This window comes from Phoca vitulina, unplaced genomic scaffold (genome assembly GCF_004348235.1).
Source record: "Phoca vitulina isolate PV1807 unplaced genomic scaffold, GSC_HSeal_1.0 scaffold92, whole genome shotgun sequence".
Taxonomy (NCBI): Eukaryota; Metazoa; Chordata; class Mammalia; order Carnivora; family Phocidae; genus Phoca; species Phoca vitulina.
This window is the reverse complement of record NW_022589795.1, coordinates 2,110,478-2,131,419: the sequence shown is the minus strand read 5'-3', so window position 1 is coordinate 2,131,419 and position 20,942 is coordinate 2,110,478. Positions and strand designations below refer to the sequence as shown.

The 20,942-nt window shown below is 52.1% G+C and overlaps 1 protein-coding gene across 1 annotated transcript in view; it reads right to left on the bottom strand.

Annotated features, from left to right (window-relative positions):
- Nucleotides 1-3,215: 3,215 nt before the first annotated feature.
- Nucleotides 3,216-20,942, bottom strand: part of HROB (homologous recombination factor with OB-fold) — a 30,445-nt gene continuing 12,718 nt past the window's right edge. The window contains exons 2-10 of the mRNA XM_032396465.1: nucleotides 16,466-16,516; nucleotides 12,045-13,220; nucleotides 10,705-10,788; nucleotides 9,179-9,319; nucleotides 8,487-8,595; nucleotides 8,214-8,299; nucleotides 7,792-7,917; nucleotides 5,498-5,615; nucleotides 3,216-3,307 (exon numbers count right to left, since the gene is read on the bottom strand). Coding sequence (XP_032252356.1) covers nucleotides 3,216-3,307; nucleotides 5,498-5,615; nucleotides 7,792-7,917; nucleotides 8,214-8,299; nucleotides 8,487-8,595; nucleotides 9,179-9,319; nucleotides 10,705-10,788; nucleotides 12,045-13,220; nucleotides 16,466-16,516 — 1,983 coding nt within the window. The remainder of the gene's footprint in view (nucleotides 3,308-5,497; nucleotides 5,616-7,791; nucleotides 7,918-8,213; nucleotides 8,300-8,486; nucleotides 8,596-9,178; nucleotides 9,320-10,704; nucleotides 10,789-12,044; nucleotides 13,221-16,465; nucleotides 16,517-20,942) is intronic.

Sequence of the window (20,942 nt, the reverse complement as noted above, 5' to 3'; positions counted from 1 at the left end):
GTCGGTCACCCTCTCAGTGCCCCTCACCGGGACCAGCCCAGCCTCCCGGTGTTCCTTTCTCTGGCCACAGCCTCTCGGCTCTGCCGCCCAGGTGGAAGGATCTGTCTAAGACGGTTCATTTCCTAGCTTGAAAACTTCTGCTGACTTCCAACATCAGCCCTCTCCGGGTAAGCCCGATGCCTCAGCTCAGGGCCTCATGGCACGTGGCATTCTCGTGGCGGCTCCTCAGCCTTCCCCGCCATGCCCCCATCGGTGCTCCAAGGGGACCGCACATGTACTTTGTGAAGGGCCTATCCCAATGTGCTGTGGACAGAAGTCCGCCCTGCTGGATGTGGGCTCCAGAGCAGGACCTGAATTTAGTCAGCTGGGTCTCTGCAACCCAGCAGGGCCTGGCACATAGTAGGTCTTGATGTGGTGTTTAGGAGCGCTTGGCTCGTCGCATGCTGGCCCCTTGGGTGTAGGGCATTGACTGAGGGCCCTTGTTCTCTGCCAGAGCAAACACTCATCTGCCTGCCCAGGTGGGTGGCAGCAGCCTGGGCCGCTTCCGGCACTGCCCCTACCCTGCCATTCACCCACTCTGGCCCCAGCTTCTTGGTGGTATTCCAGGGTGGGGGATCCCAGAGGGAGGAATGAGATCATGCACAGCAAGGTCTTCGAGATCCTCAGAGAAAGGCGCCTCTATAAATGCAGCTGTGATTAACCCTGTTGGAACCCATTTGGTGTTTTAATTGCCCCGCCAACGGCCTGGCTGAGCACCCACAGCTGAGTTCCCAGGGTTGGGAGCTGACAAGGCTGGGTGGGGCCAAGAGGGGCCAAGGTGGGGTGGGCGTCCCCTTCTGAGGCGCACAGTAGCCATGACGTGTGGGGTGCAAGGCTGTGTTGACTTCCTCAGCCTCTCTGCAGCCTTCTTGTCTGTCATATGCGCCTGAAGGTACTCTGACTACAACCCAGTCCCCAGAGATATCCTGTGTTCTGTCTCCTGTCCTTAGCTTCCTGAGGGCAGAAAGAGGAGGCTTTTACTCCAGCCCACGCACGAACCCACAGGGAACCCAGGTCTAGTGATAGAACAATGCTAGGTGATTGGATTCCCCACCCTGCCTTCTGGGAGCTGAGCCTGTAGGGTGATGAAGCACACAAGAAGCCAGGACCCTGGTCAGACTGTGAGAAGTAGAGATCAGGGCTCAAGGGAGTTGAGTGGGGAATGGTAGTGCGGGCCAGGGGCATGGGGTGGCTTAGGTGCAGGAAGACCATACAGGGTAGATGGGCTGTGGCCCAGATCTGAGCTGCATCGGCAGAGCTGGGGGATTAGCAGTGGGTAGAAGAGATAGAAGTGCACGATCTGTTCAGGTAGGAGGGTTGCTAGTGAATTAGCCCATTCTTGCTCCTGGGCTTGGAACACAAAAGCCTTCTCGAACAGGGCCCCACTAACTAACAGCCTGCTGAACATGGAATTCTTGCAGCACTCACTCACTTCAGCTTTGAGACGGGGATCCAGGGGGTCAGGCTTTCTTTGGGAAGAAAGAGATGAGCGTCCTTCCCCAGAGCAGTACCCAAGCCCATTGGAGGCCTCGGACTCACAGCCCCTTAGGGAAGACTGGGGCTGAGGCAGGGGAGGCTGGTGGTCAGACTAGGGTCTTTAACCCACACCCCCTCAACCACGAGTTGGGGCATAATTCTTTTCTTCCCTTCATCCCAGAAAGGAAAACAAGGTTGGCGACTTGGTATAATTACGCCTTTTACACCCCGCACATGGCCCTTGTCCAACTCTGGTCTGAAAGGTGGCACAGCAAAGCTACAGGGACAAGCAGTTGCTTGGCCACACAGTAAAGTGGCACTGGATTACAACCCAACGCATAAGACAACACCCATGAGTCCAGACGGATATGAATGTAGGACTAAGAAATGAGGAAGAATTCCAAATAAACTATATAGATATTCTGTCCTTAGAGAGGGTGGAACATAACTCCTTGTTTGTTAAGTGTGGGCTGCACCTAGTGACTTCCTTCCAAAGAGGACAGCATGAAGAGGGAGAAGAAGCAAATTTACAGTGGAGAAACCTGACAGATGCTACTTGAGCCAGGTCATCAAGGTCACCATCAACCCTTGATGTGTGACGAGAATATACCTTCCTCGGTGGCCTTCCTCGGCAAAACACATAACCCCGGTCTCATCTTTCTTTAAGGAGACAGATTCCAATAGAGGGCATCCTGGAATATGCCTGACCCGTACTCTTCGCAGCTATCAGAGTCATGAAAAACGAGGAAAGCCTGAGGAAATGCCAGAGCCAAGAGGAGCCTAAGGAGGCACGGCAACTAAATGGAATGTGGGGTCCTGGAACAGAAAAAGGACGACAGGGAAACTGAATACATCTGAATAAAGCATGAAGTTCAGTTCATAGTAATGTCCCAACACTGGCTGGTTAGTTGTAAGCAGTGTGCATCCTAGTATAAGAGGCTAATGACAGAGGAAACTGGGTGTGGGGTATATAGGAACTCCCTGGATTATCTTGCAATAATTCTGTAAATCTAAAACTGTCTAAAAGGAAAGTTTATGAAGAGAGAGAGAGAGAGAGAAGGAAAACGAGCAGCTTGGCTCCGCCCCAGGCAAAGCACCACCGGCAAGACAGATGGACAAGGAGCAGGGGTGGGTGGAAAGGAGAGGAGGAGGCAAGTGAAGTGGGCAGCTGCTTTATTTCCGAACAAGATGCCGCAGCCCCAGCCCCGCCCCCACACCTGGGAACCTGAGCACAGGTGAGCTGGGCAGCTGCAGGCCTCTCGAGACAAAGCAGAGGGAAGTCTGAGAGTGTTCCTCCCCTGACCAGAGGGACAGGTCGCCACGGCTGTGGTGTGACTCCTCAGCTCTCCAGGGAATAGGGAGTAAAGGGATCGGGGTCCTCTAAAGTCAAGGGGAGGCCGGAGGGGGACACACCTTCCCTGTTGGCAGGAGGAAAAGGAACAACGGCTGCATCCAAGGGCTTGGAGGACAGTAGAGCGGAAGGGCCATCCTTGGGCTGAGTTCTGGAATGCCAAAAGAAGACCCAAAGTGAGAGCAGTGTAGAATCGGAGGGACGAGGGCGTTCCTAGGGAAGGCATCCTGGGTAGGGGCAGCCATAGTCCCGAGCTTTGTTTATTCTCCCATCATGCTGGGCTTCCTCTCTCCCTGGGACTCAATCAGACCCAACCAGAGCCTTGCCTGGGTGCCAAGAGGCTGGCTGCTCACGGTGGGGGCCTTGCCGTGGGGCAGTCCCAGCTGCTGGTCCCACAGAAGAAGTCCTCAGGGAGCTCACTCAGGAGTCCATCCAGGTCATCTGCAGGGGTCGTGGAGAGGGTAAACAGAATTAGTGACAACGTTAGAGTTCCACAGGACTCAGGTCCAGAGCTCCTGCCTTTCGGGGGGGCCTGGACCTGGCTGCACAGTTGGGGAGGTAGCTCCCCCGGGCAGTGGTGACTGGGCTAACGGGCCTGACGCTGGCCTGACCCCCATCTTCCTTCTGCTTCCCACACACGCACACACCACAAGAGACAGGGACAAAGTGCCCGGACCTTTCAGTCAAGAAAGACACTCCCTCCCCTTGGCCTTGGTGATACCCCTTTTTCCATCCAGAGGCATAGCGCTTGAGCAGATAGGCTTCAGAGGTCCGCTAGTGCGACGTGCTCATTGGACAGAGGAAGACAAAAGGCCAGGAAAAGCCATGAGACGCATTCAGAATCATGGCATCCATTAATCTGGTTTCTCACCTGAAGAGGGCGAGACATCAGCCCCTTCCCTGATGGGCCTTGTTCCTGGGCGTGTGGAATGAAAGTAACTGTCCCTGACTGCAGTTCTCAGCTGGGTGCTTATGTCTGAGAACTTGGAAATAGAGCTGACCTCAGCAATCCCTGCTGGTACTATTACTGTTAACAATAGCAGCTACCACTCGCTGAGCGCATGCTCAGGGCCACACCTGCTGTACTCGTCCCTTTCAGTCCTCACAGTATCCTTTACAGGGCATGGTTCTTCCTGTTGCCATCCCCACTTTATCTGAGAGAAGGAGTTTAAAGAGGTCAAACAGCCTGCCCGTGGGGAGCATACTCAAGCTCCGTCTGATGCCAGAGTCACGGCTCCCAACTAGAGAAGTCCCGCGTGAGGGCCGGGCTCAGGCAGCCCACGGAGTCAGAAGAACTAGGCATTACACCTGCAGAGACCAGCTTCCAGTCTGGCACAGAGCACCTGACAAACACGCTGCTGGAAGTCCATTTGCTGGCATTCAAAATTTAATTAAGGTGCCCAGCACCGTACTTGGGGAAGTAAGACTGGAATTTGATTGTAACAACAAAAGGTGATGGGGCGCCTGGGTGGCTCAGTCGGTTGGGCGTCCAACTCTTGATTTTGGCTCAGGTCATGATCTTGGGGTCCTGAGATCGAGCCACACATTCAACTCCGTGCTCAGCAGGGAGTCTGCTTGAGATCCTCTCTCTTCCATTCCCTCTGCCCCTCCCCTGCCTCAAATGAATAAATAAATCTTAAAAAAAAAAAAAGTGCCCCTCACTAGCTACACTATGACTGTTTGGGGAAACTCGATGTTAAATGAAGGGGAATGAGCAGACATTGTGGGCCTAGGAAACTGGGAATCAGAGTAAGAGCTAGTATTGGTGTTTCCCAGCCCTGTGCAGTCACCACTAGTGGTTACCTGCTTGGCAAGTCTGTCCCTACAATGGAGATGTGACACCAGCCACAATATTCTACAGGCAACTCTCCTCACTTATTTCATGACCACCAGCAACCTTCTGATGATGGTTTGGCTTGTCAGCCAGCTTACTTATAAGGAACGAGTGCAACATTCCAGAGAAGATTCCAGCATAAGGGGTAGATACTTTTTCATAGGCTGTAAGTAAATGGGCTTTGTGGTTTATCCATTGGTCTAATGTGAATTTGGTTAATGTGAGACACTTACCCATAATCCCATGAACGTGGGGGCCAGACAGGGTTGAATTTATGGAACCAAAAAGCTAAGGATCAGACTTGCACTGTGCTAGCTTCACCTGGGTGATGCTGCCTCCTGAGGAACAAGCGGCCATACCCTGACAGGTATGTTTTTGGGCTTCTCAGGTCTGTATCTTGGTCCCCCCCTAACCACATGGAGGTTTGACTCCTCAGCACCGCCTGAAGGGTATCTGAGCTTAGTCAGGATGGGGAAATCAGCCCCCGGAAGACCCAAGGTGAGGTACAAGGATGGTGCCAGTCCATCTCCTCCTTGTGGCTAACCACATGGTCTAGAAACGGGGGAGACCTGTGGATCCCACTGTATTTGCTTTATGTGGCCCCTGTCACACTGCTAATTAGTCTGTGGCCTACAGCCTTGCCAGAAAAGATACCACATCTGATTTCTGTAAGATTCTCTAAGACCCAAAGATTCACAGAAGGAGGGAAAAGATGCAGCCAGATTCTCCTGGCTATGCTATCCAAGAGGAAATAGAAGGAGAACCGCTTTTGCTCCTGGGTGGGCTGACTGCCTTACCTGCTTCTGGGAGCTCTTCCTCAGGGGGTGCCGCCGCTTCTGCGTTCCCTGCTGTTCTGAGGCCTTTTCCAGACTTTGCAGTCTCATGATGGAGGCTGCCAGGGAAGCTTCCTGGGTTCTGGGGACAGAGAGCCTGGTTACTAATGCCCGTGCCCCTGACATCCTTCTGGACAGTTCCATGTCCACCCAGACAACCTCAAAGGAATAGGTAGGGGTTCAGGAAAGACACAACAGAGGAGTGTGGCAGAGGCCAGTCCCCCAGGGGAGGGAGCTGAAATACCAAACACCCCAAACAGCAGGTAATTAAAAACACAAAAAACTTTTTTGGGCGATTTTCTTTCCTAATTCTGTTGGTATCTAGTGTTTTAGGAAATCTATATATAGCTGGAGCAGAGTGAAGAGGCCATTCAGAAATATGTTGAGGATTTAGCCGGGGATTAAAAATGAGCTTTGAAGGGCACCTGGGTGGCTCAGCTGGTTAAGCGTCCAACTCTTGATTTCAGCTCAGGTCATGATCCCAGGGGTTGTGAGATTGGGCCCCATGTTGGGCTAATGCACTGGGTATGGAGCCTGCTTAAGATTCTCTCTCTCTCTCTCTGTCCCTCCCCTACTAAAAAAAAAAAAGAGGGGCGCCCAAGTGGCTCAGTTGGTTAAGCGACTGCCTTCGGCTCAGGTCATGATCCTGGAGTCCCGGGATCGAGTCCCGCATCGGGCTCCCTGCTCCGCAGGGAGTCTGCTTCTCCCTCTGACCCTCCTCCGTCTCATGTGCTCTCTCTGTCTCTCTCAAATATATAAATAAATGAATAAAATCTTTAAAAAAAAGAAGAAGAAGAAAAGCTTTTAATAATCTGCACACTAGGGGCAACTGGGTGGCTCAGTCGTTAAGTGTCTGCCTTCGGCTCAGGTCATGATCCCAGGGTCCTGGGATCGAGCCCCGCATCGGGCCCCCTGCTCCGCGGGAAGCCTGCTTCTCCCTCTCCCACTCCCCCTGCTTGTGTTCCCTCTCTCGCTGTGTCTCTCTCTGTCAAATAAATAAATAAAATCTAAAAAAAAAAAAAAAACAGCAACAATCTGCACACTAGCTAATATACAGGCAGGTAATGGAAATTAGTAATTAAGCTGTTAACTATCATTAGCCCTAGGGGATGGGAATGGAGAAGAGTAAGTTTCACGTTTTGCTTTATTCTGTACCATTTCAATTTTTGTCAATGTGTGTGGATACCTTGAAATTTAAAAGAAAAAGAAGGATGATTTTTTGGAAGTGGGGTGATTTTGAGAAAATGTGGAAGGTTAAGGGGAAAGATGAGAGCAGTGGAAGTAGCCCGTTAGAGCTAAAGGTGTAACTTGAGTAGAAGTCATCAAGTCTAACCCATTCACTTTTTTATTTTTATTTTTTTAAAAGATTTTATTTATTTATTCATGAGAGACAGAGAGAGAGAGAGGCAGAGGGAGAAGCAGGCTCCCAAGGAGCAGGGAGCCCGATGCGGGACTCGATCCCAGGACCCTGGGATCATGACCTGAACTGAAGGCAGACGCTCAACCATCTGAGCCACCCAGGCGCCCCTAACCCATTCACTTTTTAGAAGAAGCAACAGTAGGGGTGGGGACAGGACTTGGACTTGCCCAAGGTCACTTACAAATTACCAGCAGAGCGGGGACATGACCCAGGTCTCCTGACCCCCAGGCCAGGCCATGACAACAACCCAGGATCCCAGGAAGGGGGGAGGTGGCCACAGAGGGGAGACCATATGCCAAGTCAAGGCCTGGCTCTGCACTCTTACCCTGGAGTGGAGCTGCCTGGAACCCCAGTCTCCTTTAGTTCCCAAAAGGGGGGTGTCCCCACCTGAGTTCTGTGCGGGTGCCCCCTCACCCAGTGGAGGTGGAGGCCAGGAGGGCAGACGCAGGGCAAGGGCTGGCCACACGACAGGCCATACATGGCTCACTGTTCTCGGCACCCACCTGTAGCTGATCTGACCCTGAGTCAGATCTGAGGGCCGCACCCCGTGGGAAACCCACAACCTGGTTAGTTCTCAGGTAACTCCTATCCTCTCCGATGCCCAAGTCTGCCATCAGATCCCCAAGAAGCCAGCTACTCCAGGTCCTGTTACTATACCGGCTGGCAGGCGGCTGCACCAGGAACAGGAGGAGATGGCCCCGTCCCCGAAGGCATCGCTTCACCTCAGGGCAACGGCCCCCTTCACGCCTCTGCTCCCCAGGGTGATGGACGGGAAGATACCAGAAGATCCAGCCAGAAAGAGGCCCTGTCAGTCTCCTTTCCATCCTGCTCCTCTTACCTTGGGGAAGGGCTGAGATGGCTTGAGGAAGTTCCCATCCCCGGAATCTGGGCTGTAAATATGGACCAGGTTGTTGGGCGTCACGTTGAGGTAGTGATTTCGGAGCGAAGGAGAAAACACTCCAACCTGGAGCCGAGGAAGGGGGAAGGTCAGAGCCCTCATGGAGCACTAGATGCTGTCAGATGCCACCTGGTCCCCCGCCTACCTCCCCTTTGCTGGCCTCGGCACCAGGGTCACACAAATTGCTTCTGCCCCAGCCCTGGGCCAGAGAAGAACCACTTACCGCACCCACCCTCCTGCCCTCACAGCACAACCCCTCATCCCCATCCACCTCCGAAGAATGGGAGCCAGGCAGACAACTCAGGGGCCTTCTCCAGGGTGGGAGGGTTGGAGAGCAGGTCCCCGTTCGGAGCTCCCCATACCTGCTTTAGCAGCAGCACCGAGCCAGGCTTCAGCTCACTCTGACGGGTCTCAAGCAGCAACCTGTGCACCGTGCCCTGCATCTCTCCTGCAAATACCGCATGGCCCATCAGTCTGGGTCAAGGGCAGCACAGGGACTGGTTTGGGCCCTGGCTGGGAAGTGGGCCATTCACTGCCTCAATTTTCCCGTCTGCGAATGGACAGGACGATTCCTCCTCATCTCCTGAACTCAACGAAGGCCACTCATCAGACCCTCCCAGGACCTGACTCCTCACCCGTGGGGTCCTTGAAAACCACGCTGGCGTCCATCGTGCTCCAACTCAGGGACTTGACCATCACTGCCATGTTGGGGACCTTGTTCCTGGGAAGCTGCTTCAGGGCTGCCTGGTTACAAGGAGAGGCATTTGCTGAGCAAGCCACGTCCTACCTGTGAGGTTCCCAAGTGTGCCAGGGCAACCCGGGAGCTGGGAGGGGGCACAGAGTACAGATGTGGTGACGATCTGCCTTTTGTGGAGGGCAAAAAGGCAGTCTGAAGGACTCATCCTGTCTCTCTCTAGCAGACCCGAGGCTGGCAGGTCCTTCATTTATCCCCCCTGCTTCCTTTCCCCAGCATATATGTATTTATACAGAGCTCCATCACCGCAGGCCATGGGCACGTGTCCGCACGGGACCCTGGACCTCTAGGGAGCTTGAAAGGTAGCCGTGTACTCACCCCACCTCATCCAGGGCCTGGACATGCAGAGACATACCCATACCCCACTTTCGCCTTCCACCTGTGCCCAATAGTAGTGAAATGCTGGGTGAGTGGAAGATACAACCAAAGGGGCTCCATGCAGCTGCTCAGAGATAGGCCTGGGGTAAGAGGGAGCAAACGGACAGCCCCTTTCCTAAGGTGGAGTAGGTCAGCAGGTTGGTGAAAAGGAGAAAAATGGTCTTTCTTGCACGTCTCAGCACCCAGGATCCTCACCTTCCGCAGCACCATGACGATGCTGTAGGTACGGAGGAAGCAGGTAGAATCTCTCTCGTCCAGGCCAAGAGCAGACTTCATGGCCAGCCAGGGCCCTCGCCCAAAATCCTCCTCCGCCGATGCCTGGGAACTAGTAACAATCTGGCACCACAGAGCAGAGGGGGAGCCTGCATTAATGGATTCACCCTGCTACAGACCTTGGCTGAGACAGGATGGGGGGCTGCGAGGGAAGGGCGAATTCCCTATAGCATGGTGACCAGTCTCTCCTCTCCTACATCACAAAACAGTATGTGAGATTTTGTTGCATAGCACATCTTTCACTAAGCAGCGATAGCAAAGGTGCTCCTTATTTTATTTTATTTTAATTTAATTTTAATCAAGTCCTGACTTTAGTTGCATTGAAGCAAAAGGCTACGTCTCTTGTGTAATAGACACGAGAAGTCTTAGGGCCAGGGAGCCCCCATACACACTGACAGGCTTCCAGAGTGCCTTAGCCATTTTTTTTTTTTTTTAAGATTTTATTTATTTGACAGACAGCGAGAGAGGGAACACAAGCAGGGGGAGTGGGAGAGGGAGAAGCAGGCTTCCTGTGGAGCAGGGAGCCCGATGCAGGGCTCGATCCCAGGACCCTGGGATCATGACCCGAGCCGAAGGCAGACGCTTAATGACTGAGCCACCCAGGCGCCCCGAGTGCCTTAGCCATTTTGAAACCAGTCATAGTTTATTTGGGATGCCTCTGGCTTGACTATTAACCTCCTTATATTAAAAAATGCTTTGGGGCACCTGAGTGGCTCAGTCGGTTGAGTGTCTGACTGTTGGTTTCAGCTCGGGTCATGATCAGGTCATGGGATCGAGCCCCGCATTGGGCTCCTCACTCAGTGCAGAGTCTGCTTGTCCCTCTCCCACTGCACCTCCCTGTGCCCTGCTCTCACGCTCTCTCTCTCGAATAAATAAATAAAAAATCTTAAAAAAAAGAATGCTTTGTATCCAGATGAGTATTTGCTACTCTGGATCTGAAGCGGGCTGGTGGATCTGTGGAAGTGCAGCAAAGAGAATTAAAAGCAAAAGTAGGTCTGAGGGCAGAGCAGGTCAACCAGAATCCCAGTGAGGAGGGACGATGGGTCTCACCCACCAAAAAGAAACCCACTGGAGGCCAGACGAAGGCAGATCCTTCCCAGCTCAGTTCCGCGAAACCTGAGAGGAGGGGATCCTGAGATACAATTTCCTCATACTTCTGACACTCCCCTCCCCTGAGGGAAGATGGAAGTTAGCTGGGCCTTTCTTTCTTAGATGAGAAAGAAGACTGGACGCATGACTTCGGGCAGCATCAGGAGAGGCTTCCCCTTATGCCAGTAAAACCGCCACCTCTCCAAACGGCCTTCACCATGTGCGTGACCTTTGGTGCGTGACCCCGGGAACAGGCCTAGCAGCGTAGACTGCTTCCCACCTCCTGGAACCCGCGGGGATGTCCCTCGCTCGCTCTTAAACGATGCCCAGAAAATCAGCATTTGCGTGGAACTAGTTACCTCTGTCCGGAATTTAGCCCGAGCACTGTGAGTCGGAGTCTGGGGTGTGGAAACCACGATCTCCTCCAGATTCTTCTCACTGTGCTACAAGGGGAGAGGGAAGGGGAAGGCGAGAGCAAGCACAGCAGCTGTTACCTACAAGTACAGCTTCTTGTCTGGCTTACATAATGAGTTCAGGAAACTATCAGGGACAATTAACACATATCACATCTCTCCTAACGAAGTCTCGGGAGCCTTGTTGGCAGCTCAAAAAAGATGCTTTGGGGATTGTTTAGGGAATGTGAGGAAGCTGGAGCTGGCCCAGGAGCAGAACCCAGGGCTTCCTGAAGGAGGCAATGACCCGGATAGAGAGGCCTGGGATAGGCCCAGGGGCAGCCTTCCCCAAGTCCCTTCTCAGGGACCTACCCCTCCCCCACAGAGCTCCAGCCCAGGAGGAATGTGGACGGCCTCCTTGGATTTTCCTTAGAGTGCTAGCAAAGGGCAAGGAACGGGCAGAAATTATTTGAACCACCCTTAAAATGCAAGAAAAGGAGTACACCAATCACAACCAGAGCGGACCCTCAGGGTCCCATGATCTGGGATCTGATCCAAGATGGTTTGATGGATACTGTCCCTCCACCATCACTGAAATCCAAACTGTCAGCATAGCACAGCTTCCCCACGCGGACCCCACACGCTGGCCACAGTGACCTGTTCCGTGTACCTCTGACAGCATCCTACCCTTACACCTCTGTGCCTTCGCACACGCTCTTCCCCGTCTTCCCACTGCTGAAATGCCTCCCAGAGCACAGCCTTCCTACACACACCTGTTAACCTCCTCCCTGACCCTCCAAAGCCCACTCAGGAAGCCCAAGGAGCCCAGTGTCTCCGCAGCACCCAGGGACACTGCATTTTACGTATCATCGTTCCTTCGCATCGGCTTCTTCTGCTGTGCCGTGAACAACTTGGGACAGGAGCTACTTCTATTTTAACCTCTGCGTTCTCAGTTCCAAGCAAATCGCCCAACGCATACAAGTCCTTAGTAAATATAAGTGAACGGATCTTCCCGCCCCAGTGGAGCAACAGGAGGCGCTCAACAAAGGAAAGTCGTGAAGTTCTCAGGGCCTGAAGCGCTCTCTCACCTGTGGCTTTTCGAGCATTCAATTCTTCCTTCCCACTTCTTTGAACTGCTGCAGCTTTGGAAACCCCCTCTCTGCACTTCCTTCCTTCCCTCCCACCCCCCAGGAGTAAGGATATTGTGGGACTGGATGGCACTGGAACTCCTGCTTCTCCCTCCCGCCCCACCCCCCGCCCGTGTCCCGGACAGGTCCAGCTTCTGCCGAAGACAAGCTGTCCCTCACCTGGTGAGGCAGGACCCCGGCCGGGCCGGGGAAGCGGCGAGTTTTGGCGTGGGCAGGCTGCTGGGGTGGCCGGTGGGCGGCAGTGACCAGCTGCACCAGGTGGTTGGTGACGATGGGCGTCTGCAGAACTGCCTGGGGAGCCGGGGAGGAATGGGGGCTCTTTGGGGTGCTGAGAGGACACTTGACAGAAGACACTGGAGCTCGGGGTTGTAAGGGGCTCCGGGGAAATGATCCAGAGATAGTCCTTGAGGGAGTAGAACAGATCGAGTTGGGAGTTCGTGGTCCGGGAAAATGAGATTTGCCAGGGATGGAGGCATTTGGACACTGGAATGAGTGACCGGGGAAATGGTTTTGAGGGCTGCTCCGAACAGGCCTGCCAGCCGCTTGGGGAGGCTGTGGTGCCTGAACTGGGGGGCCCTTCCGACAGGCTTCCCAGGGGGGCTGCTGAGCAGGAACCACTGAAGCAGTTGGGATGGGAAGGCTGCTGGTGGCACCAGATCTCACGGGGGGTTGTAGAGTCCTACAGTGGACAACAGGCCCTGGAGGCTCATCGTGGGCTGACAGGACCCTAGGTATGTGGGGAGCAGGTGTGGGCCCCTTTCGGCAAGACCTGCTCAGATCAGCTACCCGGGCCTTTTTAGCCACTGCTGAGTCCTCCTGATGCCAGGTAGGCAGGATTCCTGGGGCCTCACTGCTGACTCCAATGTCCAGCTCCATGCCAGGCCCCTCCAGCTCCATGCTTGCCAGGACCTCATCAAATTCATCTTGTTCAGGCCCCTCGAAGCCCCCAGTCACTGGTTGCTGGCTCTCAAACCTGAGCAGGGGGCAGGAAGCGGAGGTCTGGGGTCTGGCTGGCTCTTTGAGCACTTCAGTCAGTGTCACTTGTCTCTGATGGCCAGTCCAGCTGCTAGAAGTCGAGACAGGCCTTAGGGGGGCTGTTCCTACGGAAGGTGGACCCCTGATGGCCCCAGGCATGCTGGAGGTAGGAAGGCGGAGTCCCAGAGCTGACAGGCGCAAAGCCTCTGAAGGAGCAGAGGGGCCTGATGGCAACTGCCCAGAAGACTGTGCCTGCACGGAGTCCTGTGGCCTGGAAGAGACGGGTCTCAGGCACCCAGCCTTCACAGGCCGCGAGCCAGCAAACTGGTTCTCTGCATCCTCCACAGCAGACAAGAAGTCCTACAAAGAAGCAGAGACGGTGGGTCTTGGCATCCAGAAATCAAGAAACACTCTGCTTTTACTGTTTCAGGCATGTGGTATGTTTGTAGGCGCAGATACATGTAAGCAAGAAACCAAGGCATGGAAGGCCGTGGTGGGGTCTCTCACCACCTTTGACCTTGCCCATAAGCCCACTCCCCCACTTTTTTTAAAGATTTTATTTTTTTAAGATTTTATTTTTTTTTAAGTAATCTCTACATGCAATGTGGGACTCAAACTTACAATCCCAAGATTGAGAGTCGCATGCTCCACCGACTGAGCCAGCCAGGTGCCCCATCACCCCCAGACTTCTCCCAGAAACATTCAGGGGTGCCTGGCTGGCTCAGTTGGTGGAATATGTGACTCCTGATCTCAGGGTCGTGAGTTCAAGTCCCACTTTGCATGTAGAGATTACTTAAAAATAAAATCTTTAGCACTGTATGTTAACTAACTAGAATTTATTTATTTTTTAAAGATTCCATTCATTTATTTGAGAGTGAGAGAGAGAGAGAGAGAGAAAGAGCACGAGCTGTGGCGAGGGGTGGGTAGAGAGAGAAGCAGACTCCCTGCTGACCTAGGAGCCCAATGCAGGGCTCGATCCCAGGGCCCCAGGATCACGACCCGAGCTGAAGGCAGATGCCTAACCAACTGAGCCACCCAGGCGCCCCACTAACTAGAATTTAAATAAAAATTTGAAGAGGGGCGCCTGGGTGGGTCAGTCAGTTAAGCGTCCGACTCTTGATTTCGGCTCAGGTCATGATCTCAGGGTTATGAGATCGAGCCCTGCATTGGGCTCCACGCTCAGTGGGGAGTCTGCTTGAGATTCTTTCCCTCTCCTTTTGCCCCTCCCCCCTCTAAAAATAAATAAACAAATTAATTAATTAAAAACTTGAGGAAAAAAGTCTTAAAAAAAAAAAAAGAAATTTTCTAAGGCTAAGTCTTTAGGTAGCTTCTCCTGGGGGGTGGGGGAGCAGGCAGAAGCAAACATACCCGGGCACCAAGAATCAAATCACCCAAGGTCACACACGCATCTCAAGGAAACAAGTTTCCTGGTGTCCAGCCTGTGCAATAGGGGTCTCTCCAGCTGGTCATGCTGCCTGTCCTCAACCCACTCCTCCCCCCATCCACCAGACACACACACACACACTCACACACACAGGCTTCAGTAAGCCAGAGGCCTTGGATCTAGCAAAATAGGCAGAAGTTAAATATAGCTTTTCAAGCAAGTTAAATTAAGTATGGATTCCAGTTGGGAAGCAAGGTGAGATTGACACCTTCAAGAGCAACAGACCTGTTCTGAGGGTGTTTTTGAGTCAGAGCTGCTGATTTAACTGACAGGAAGGTCCCCTCCACCCCCATCCTCTGCCACTGCATTGGACTGTCTGGGCCAGGGGAAGGTTTTTTCCTGCTTTGTGTATTATCAGGAGAGTAGCATACTCCAGCAGGACTACCATAGGGTTTAGCAATAACAATATCAGAATTACAGCAGCAATGAAATCCTGATGATCCTGGAGGTTGATGGATCCCTTTTCCCCTAAAGGGCTCACTCTTAGACATGACGTCATCTCCCTGGGAAAGGGGGAAAGGGACTGGTCTTGGAACAGAAACTTGAACTCTTTTTTTTTTTTTTTAAATTTAATCTCTACGCTCAACATGGGGCTCGAACTCAAGACCCCGAGATCAAGAGTCACATGCTCCACTGAGCCAGCCAGGTGTCCCAGAGACCTTCACTCTTAATCCCATTGCCGGCTCAGCAGTCCTCCCATCACCTGGTAAGACCCAAGTGGGGCACTTAGCAGTCACTTTTTCAGCCTGTAATTACACATCTCCAAAGCTGAAAGACAAAGACAAGGACACATCTCCTCAACAAAGCTGGCAATTTTGAATTTTTATATAAAAACAAAATTCAAGTCCCCAAGTGATGACGAGAACATCTAACAATTTGAAATGGCACTGGGTGCCAGGGACCATGTAAACATTTTACCAGAATTCTCTCAATGAGTTTTCATGATGGCCCTAATAGGTGTTATTATTATTCCTGTTTTACAGATGCAGAAGTGGAGATTCAGAAGTTAAGTAACTTTACAGAACCAGCACTAGAACCCATATGTGTCCCTGTCACCATGTCTTAGGGCCTCAGTGAATGAGACATGCCAGAGACCGGTTTTTAAGAGGTCTGAGGAAGGTCTGTTTTCCCTTTCAAACCTTAGGTTCCAAAAGCTTCAAAGGAAGGGGAACGTGGGGCTTGGGTCCCTGGTGCAGCATTCATCACCATACTAGGTACAAATGGGGCATCTCGACAAATTCTAAACATGATTTTTAAAGCACAGCACTGGGAGACAAAAAGTAAGTTTGAATGGCTTGTCATTGATAAATAAAGTAATTCTACTCTATAAATGTAGTTTAGTATCTACGTATGTTAGCCTGGAATCAGGAGGCCAAGACCTCACCCTGGTTGTTGGTGCTGTATTCTTACCTTTTTTTGCATTTTACTCACTTAAATCCTGCCTCTTTCTGAGAAGGATTTCAGGTAGCAATTTTGGACCTCCCAGATGAAACTATGTCCATTGGATCTGAGTGGGAAGAGAGCTGTGGGGATTGCTAGCTAGTTCAGTGATCTCTGACTATACCCCAAGATTAGAAATAGCCCTGCCTGGGCCCATCCCCAGAAATTCTGATTTAATTGGTGTGTGTCAGGGCCTCAGCAGGAGTGATTCTAATGTGCCAGCTTCCGATCTAGTCTAATCCCTCATCTTCTGAGAGAGAGGGAAGGGAAGAACATCTGAGGCAAAAGAACATCCCTCCTATTATAGAAGAGAAAACAGAAGGCCAGAGAGTGAAGTAATTTGCCCTGGCTCACATAGCCACTTGGTGACCCCAGTCCTCCTGTCATCCACTAACTGTGTTGTCTCTGGTTCTCCATAAACTTTCTTCCCACCTCAAGTATTCCATCATAAAGGTGAACTGAATCATCCACATGACCCAGCTTCCAGGCAAGGGCCCTTGTAATTTAAAGGTATGCCAATTAGGCAGCTCTGTTTTTCTGTCTCTAAAACAGTTAAGTAGGCTGTTTACATGTCTCATCTTCTCTCAGCCTGTCACAGACAAAAAAAGCTATACATGTCAAGTAAAAGGAGGCTGGGGCAGACTGCTTCAAAATGTTCTGGGTCTGGGTGTTGACAACTCAAGACCTCCTCTGCTATCTGTGATCACCAACACTTCCTTACCTCATCTTCAAACTCTTCTTCCACAGTAAACAGCTTCTGCAAACTGCATGCCTGAAAGGAAAACAAAGCAATTGAGGTTGGAGGAGAGATACTGTTTGCAAGTACATTCTGTCCTCACTGTGCTTCTTCCAATTCTAACAAGACCATCAGGTGTACTGTTTTGTTTTGTTTTGTTTTTTTGCTAGTGCTGAAGGAGGAATAAGGGATGAGGAGGGAAGAGATGGGATTTACTTAAAGATTTACATGATTTGGAATCCTTTCTTGTAAAATAATCCACTCAGGTCCATCTGCATTCGCCTTGAAAGAGGGAGGAGGAGGCAAGGGGAAGGCTGACAAAGGGAGCATGGGTCATTCTTTAGACTCAGCACTGTGCACATGGGCCTAAGGATTTTGCAACATCCCAAAGATTTGGCCTGGGGAACCTATGTCAAACGTAGGAGAGGTTACCATAAATCCAGGCATGCCCAGCACAGTGGCCTTGTTTCTGAAACAAGTGGTTTCCTTCTATCTAATCCAATGCACCAAAGCCAGCGTCCCAGGAGGGCAGGATGCCCTGGTCCACAGTTCCCTCTTTCTAGGCAGCAGGGCTGCTGTAGCCAATTCTGAGGCACGTGTCAAGCCCAGCGCGGCGGGCTGCGCCTAACGCCAGATGCCAGAGCAGCCAAGAGCTGCAGTTAGACACACCCACCCCCCAGCGTCCAAGGATCAGAGGGTAACCGGCTAGGGGGAGGGGGTCGGCTCTGGAGGCGTGACGTTGGAGCACCCCGAGCTCAACGATGCGAACGATGCGAGCAGTTCTCCAAGAAGAGATGGAAGGCAGCAGGAGGGAAACAGGCCCAGAGGGAGGTGTGTGGAGAGAACCTTCCCAGGGTCTCAGGCAAGCCCTGACTAGAGCCCAGGTGTCCCGAAGCCACCAAGCTCTGACCCAAACCCTAACCCGGCCGTGCAGCTCGCACGAGTGAGGGGCCGCGAGCCCGAAGGCAGTTCCGCGGCCCGGGGCGCAGCATTACCATGGCGACGGCGGGCGGCCTCCCGACGGAGGGTTAGCCGGGCAGGCCCCGACTCGAGGGGTCGCCGGGACCTCGGACTTGTCCCGGGCGGGAGAGGCGGAGTCCGGGCAGCGGGGTCTCTGGTGCGAGGTCGCAAAGACAGGACTCTGCGACCCGGGAGGGGGCCGAGAGAGGGTCGCCGGGGACCGGAGCCCGGGGCCGCTTTCGAAGTGGCCGCCACTCCAGCGTCTCCGCCCTCTTAAAGGGGCGGGCCTATTTCTATCCCGCCGACACAAAGGCCCTTCCTCCGTCTGTCTTCCGCCTCGGCCTTAAAGGGAAATGAGTGGGCTCTCGGTCGCCCCCCAGCGGCCCCTCGGGCCAGGTCGGCTGGTTCAACTGGAGTTCTGGGAGAGCAGGTTGGGAATCCTGGGTCCCCAGCCCCGCCCACCCTCTTCTCTTGAATTAAGCACACCAGGGACTGGGTACTGAAGCTTAACTCTCGTTCACATTAGAATCCGCCCCATTGGGGGGCGCCTGGGTGGCTCAGTCGTTAAGCGTCTGCCTTCAGCTCAGGTCATGATCTCAGGGTCCTGGGATCGAGCCCCGCATCGGGCTCCCTGCTTGGCGGGAAGCCTGCTTCTCCCTCTCCCACTCCGCCTGCTTGTGTTCCCTCTATCGCTGTGTCTTTCTCTGTCAAATAAATAAATAAAATCTTAAAAAAAAAAAAAAAAAAATCCGCCCCATTGGTTGTTTGTCTGTTCATCTAGCCATCCATACTTGCAACACATATATTAAGCAAAGATGTTCTTCGTCTTGCTCTTTTCAATCCTTCATATTTCAGCTTAGATCTCAGATCTTCCCTGTCACTTATCTCTCAAGTAACATCCATCCCCCCATCCAACACTCTATTTCCTTCTCAGCACTTTTCATAATTTATAATTGTCATGGTTTACATCTTTATTGTGTGTCTTCCTCACTAAAATATGAGCTCCCGGGTTTCAGCACCAAAAACCAAACAAAAATGAGCTCCATGAGGGCAGGGACTTGGTCTGGCTTGTTAAACTTTATGTCCCCAGCACTTAGCACAATGCTCAATAGAATTATTGAAGGAATGGTACAATGACTGATGTGTATCCGGCACAGTACTTAACACTGGGGATAGAGAAATTAATGACTCCTTGTGTCCTCAAGTTCACAAGTCAGGGAGACACAGGTCAAAAGATAGTCTAGGATAGTTGTGCAGAGAGATGGGCCCGGATCCAGTGAGCTGGCAGAGCTAGCTCTCATGAGCCAGCCCTCAGTCCTCTCTCTGTTTTTCTTCTTGCTTGTTATTATAGGGCTAGTTAGAGTGATGCTAGGGCCGCATAGATTTGAGGACTCAAAAGGCAGGAGGAAGGTAGCTGACTCAAGTTCTTAATGATGTGATCTGAACCAGCTTTGGATCTTCCCCAGAGTGGCTTGGCCTGGCCTCACCTCTGGGCAACCATCATAGCTTCTTGTGGACCAGTTTACCTGTCCCATGTCAGAATGGAAGCCAGAATGGCGATGGAAGATGGAAGCTGGACCCCTAACTCTCATCCAAGTTAGGAATTCCCTCACAGCCTCTGTGCTTCTTCTGAGCTGGGGTACAAAACCCCAACTCTCCCACTTACAGGCCTTCTCTTCTCAAGAGCAGCTCATTCTGCTCAGCTCCAGATAGTCCTGGAGACCCAGTTGCAGGGGTGCTGGGACCTCTGGGCTCTGTCAGCTCCAGCTGAAGGGGGATCACAGAGCCCAAAAGGCCAAGAGGACTAAGAGCAACTCCTACCCACACTGAAGTTTGCAGCTTCCAATTTTAACCGCTAGCTCATTTTGTCTTTACAAAGATCCCATGAAGAATGGGGGGCCAGTATTATTTTACAGATTAGGAAACTGAGGCCCAGGGGGTAAGAGACCCCATCAGGGTCACACAGTCACTCAGTGGTGGATCTTCTGATGGGAAATTCTGTTTTCTTCTCCATCACTTTTCTAAGTTCAATGAATTTGGCATCTACTGCCCCAACTCCTGTTAGAACCTGGATGGGGGTGGGGGTAGGTGGTCAGAGCAAATGGAAAATGAGGACCTGGGACACTTTAGAGAGGAGCTGACAGGACACAGTGAGGAGGTAGTCTGTGATTTTAGAGTTGGGAAGGACCCCCATGCTGAAGGGTCCCCCTTCCCCCAAATCAAATGTCTTCTTCTTCCTACTGTCATCTTATGGGAAAGGCAAGGACTGGGTCTCCATGGTGATGGGGCCTATGTCCTCTTCTCTCTCCTCTTATTTTTTTTTTTTTAAGATTTTGTTTATTTATTTGAGAGAGAGCACGCATGAGCAGGGGGAGGGGCAGAGGCAGAGGGAGAAACAGACTCCCTGCTGAGCAGGGAGCCTGCCAAGGGTCTTGATCCCACGACCCTGAGATCATGACCTGAGCCAAAGGCAGATGCTTAACTAACTGAACCACCCAGGCGCCTTTCCCTCCTCCTAGAAGAGAGGTTAATGTTAATTCTAAGAACCAGGCTTGAGGATAATGGAGACTCAGCCAAAAGGGAAGGGGTGGGTTCTGGGAAAGGGCAAAATGGGTGCTAGGACTCAGGCTGGAGGGCCACACCAGAAGACAACAGATTCCCCAGCTATGAAGTGGGGTACAAAGGGGAGTAAGTGTAGTGAGGGGGTCTTTTTAAAAAAGATTTTATTTCTTTATTTATTTTAAAGATTTTATTTATTTATTTGACAGAGACACAACAAGAGAGGGAACACAAGCAGGGGGAGTGGGAGAAGCAGGCTTCCTGCTGAGCAGGGAGCCCGATGCGATGCGGGGCTCCATCCCAGGACCCTGGGATCATGACCTGAGCCAAAGACAGACGCTTAAGGCCTGAGCCACCCAGGCACCCCAAAAAGATTTTATTTATTTTTTTGAGACAGAGAGAGTGAGAGTGAGCGTACAAGTGGGTGGGGGGGGCAGAGGGAGAGGGAGAAGCAGACTCCCCACTGAGCAACACAGGGCTCAATCCCAGGATCCCAAGATCATGACCCGAGCTGAAATCAGATGCTTAACACAACTCAGCCATCCAGGCGCCCCATGTGTGCATCTTAATAACACTCTGATTTAACCCATAGTAATAGCAGCCAGTACTTCCTGAGCAAGATTCTGGAACTTTCCATGTATTGGTTCACTTGATTATTGTAACAAGCCTCAATATAGGTGCTAGGTTCACTTCTGCTTTGCACAAAAGGAAAGAGTCAATGTCCTGCCCAAGTTCATATAAGTAATAGGTGGTGGAGCTGAGGTGATGAAGCAGGCTGTCTGATTCTAGCCTCCACAGGTTTAACCACCATGTTGTTTTGCCTGTTAGAATTCCAAGGAACTGGGTTCTTAACCTGGGGCTTCAGGGATTAAAAATCCCTATAATTATGTGCAAAAGATAGTGTGCCTATGAATATATGCCTTGTTCTGAGAGAGAATCCAGG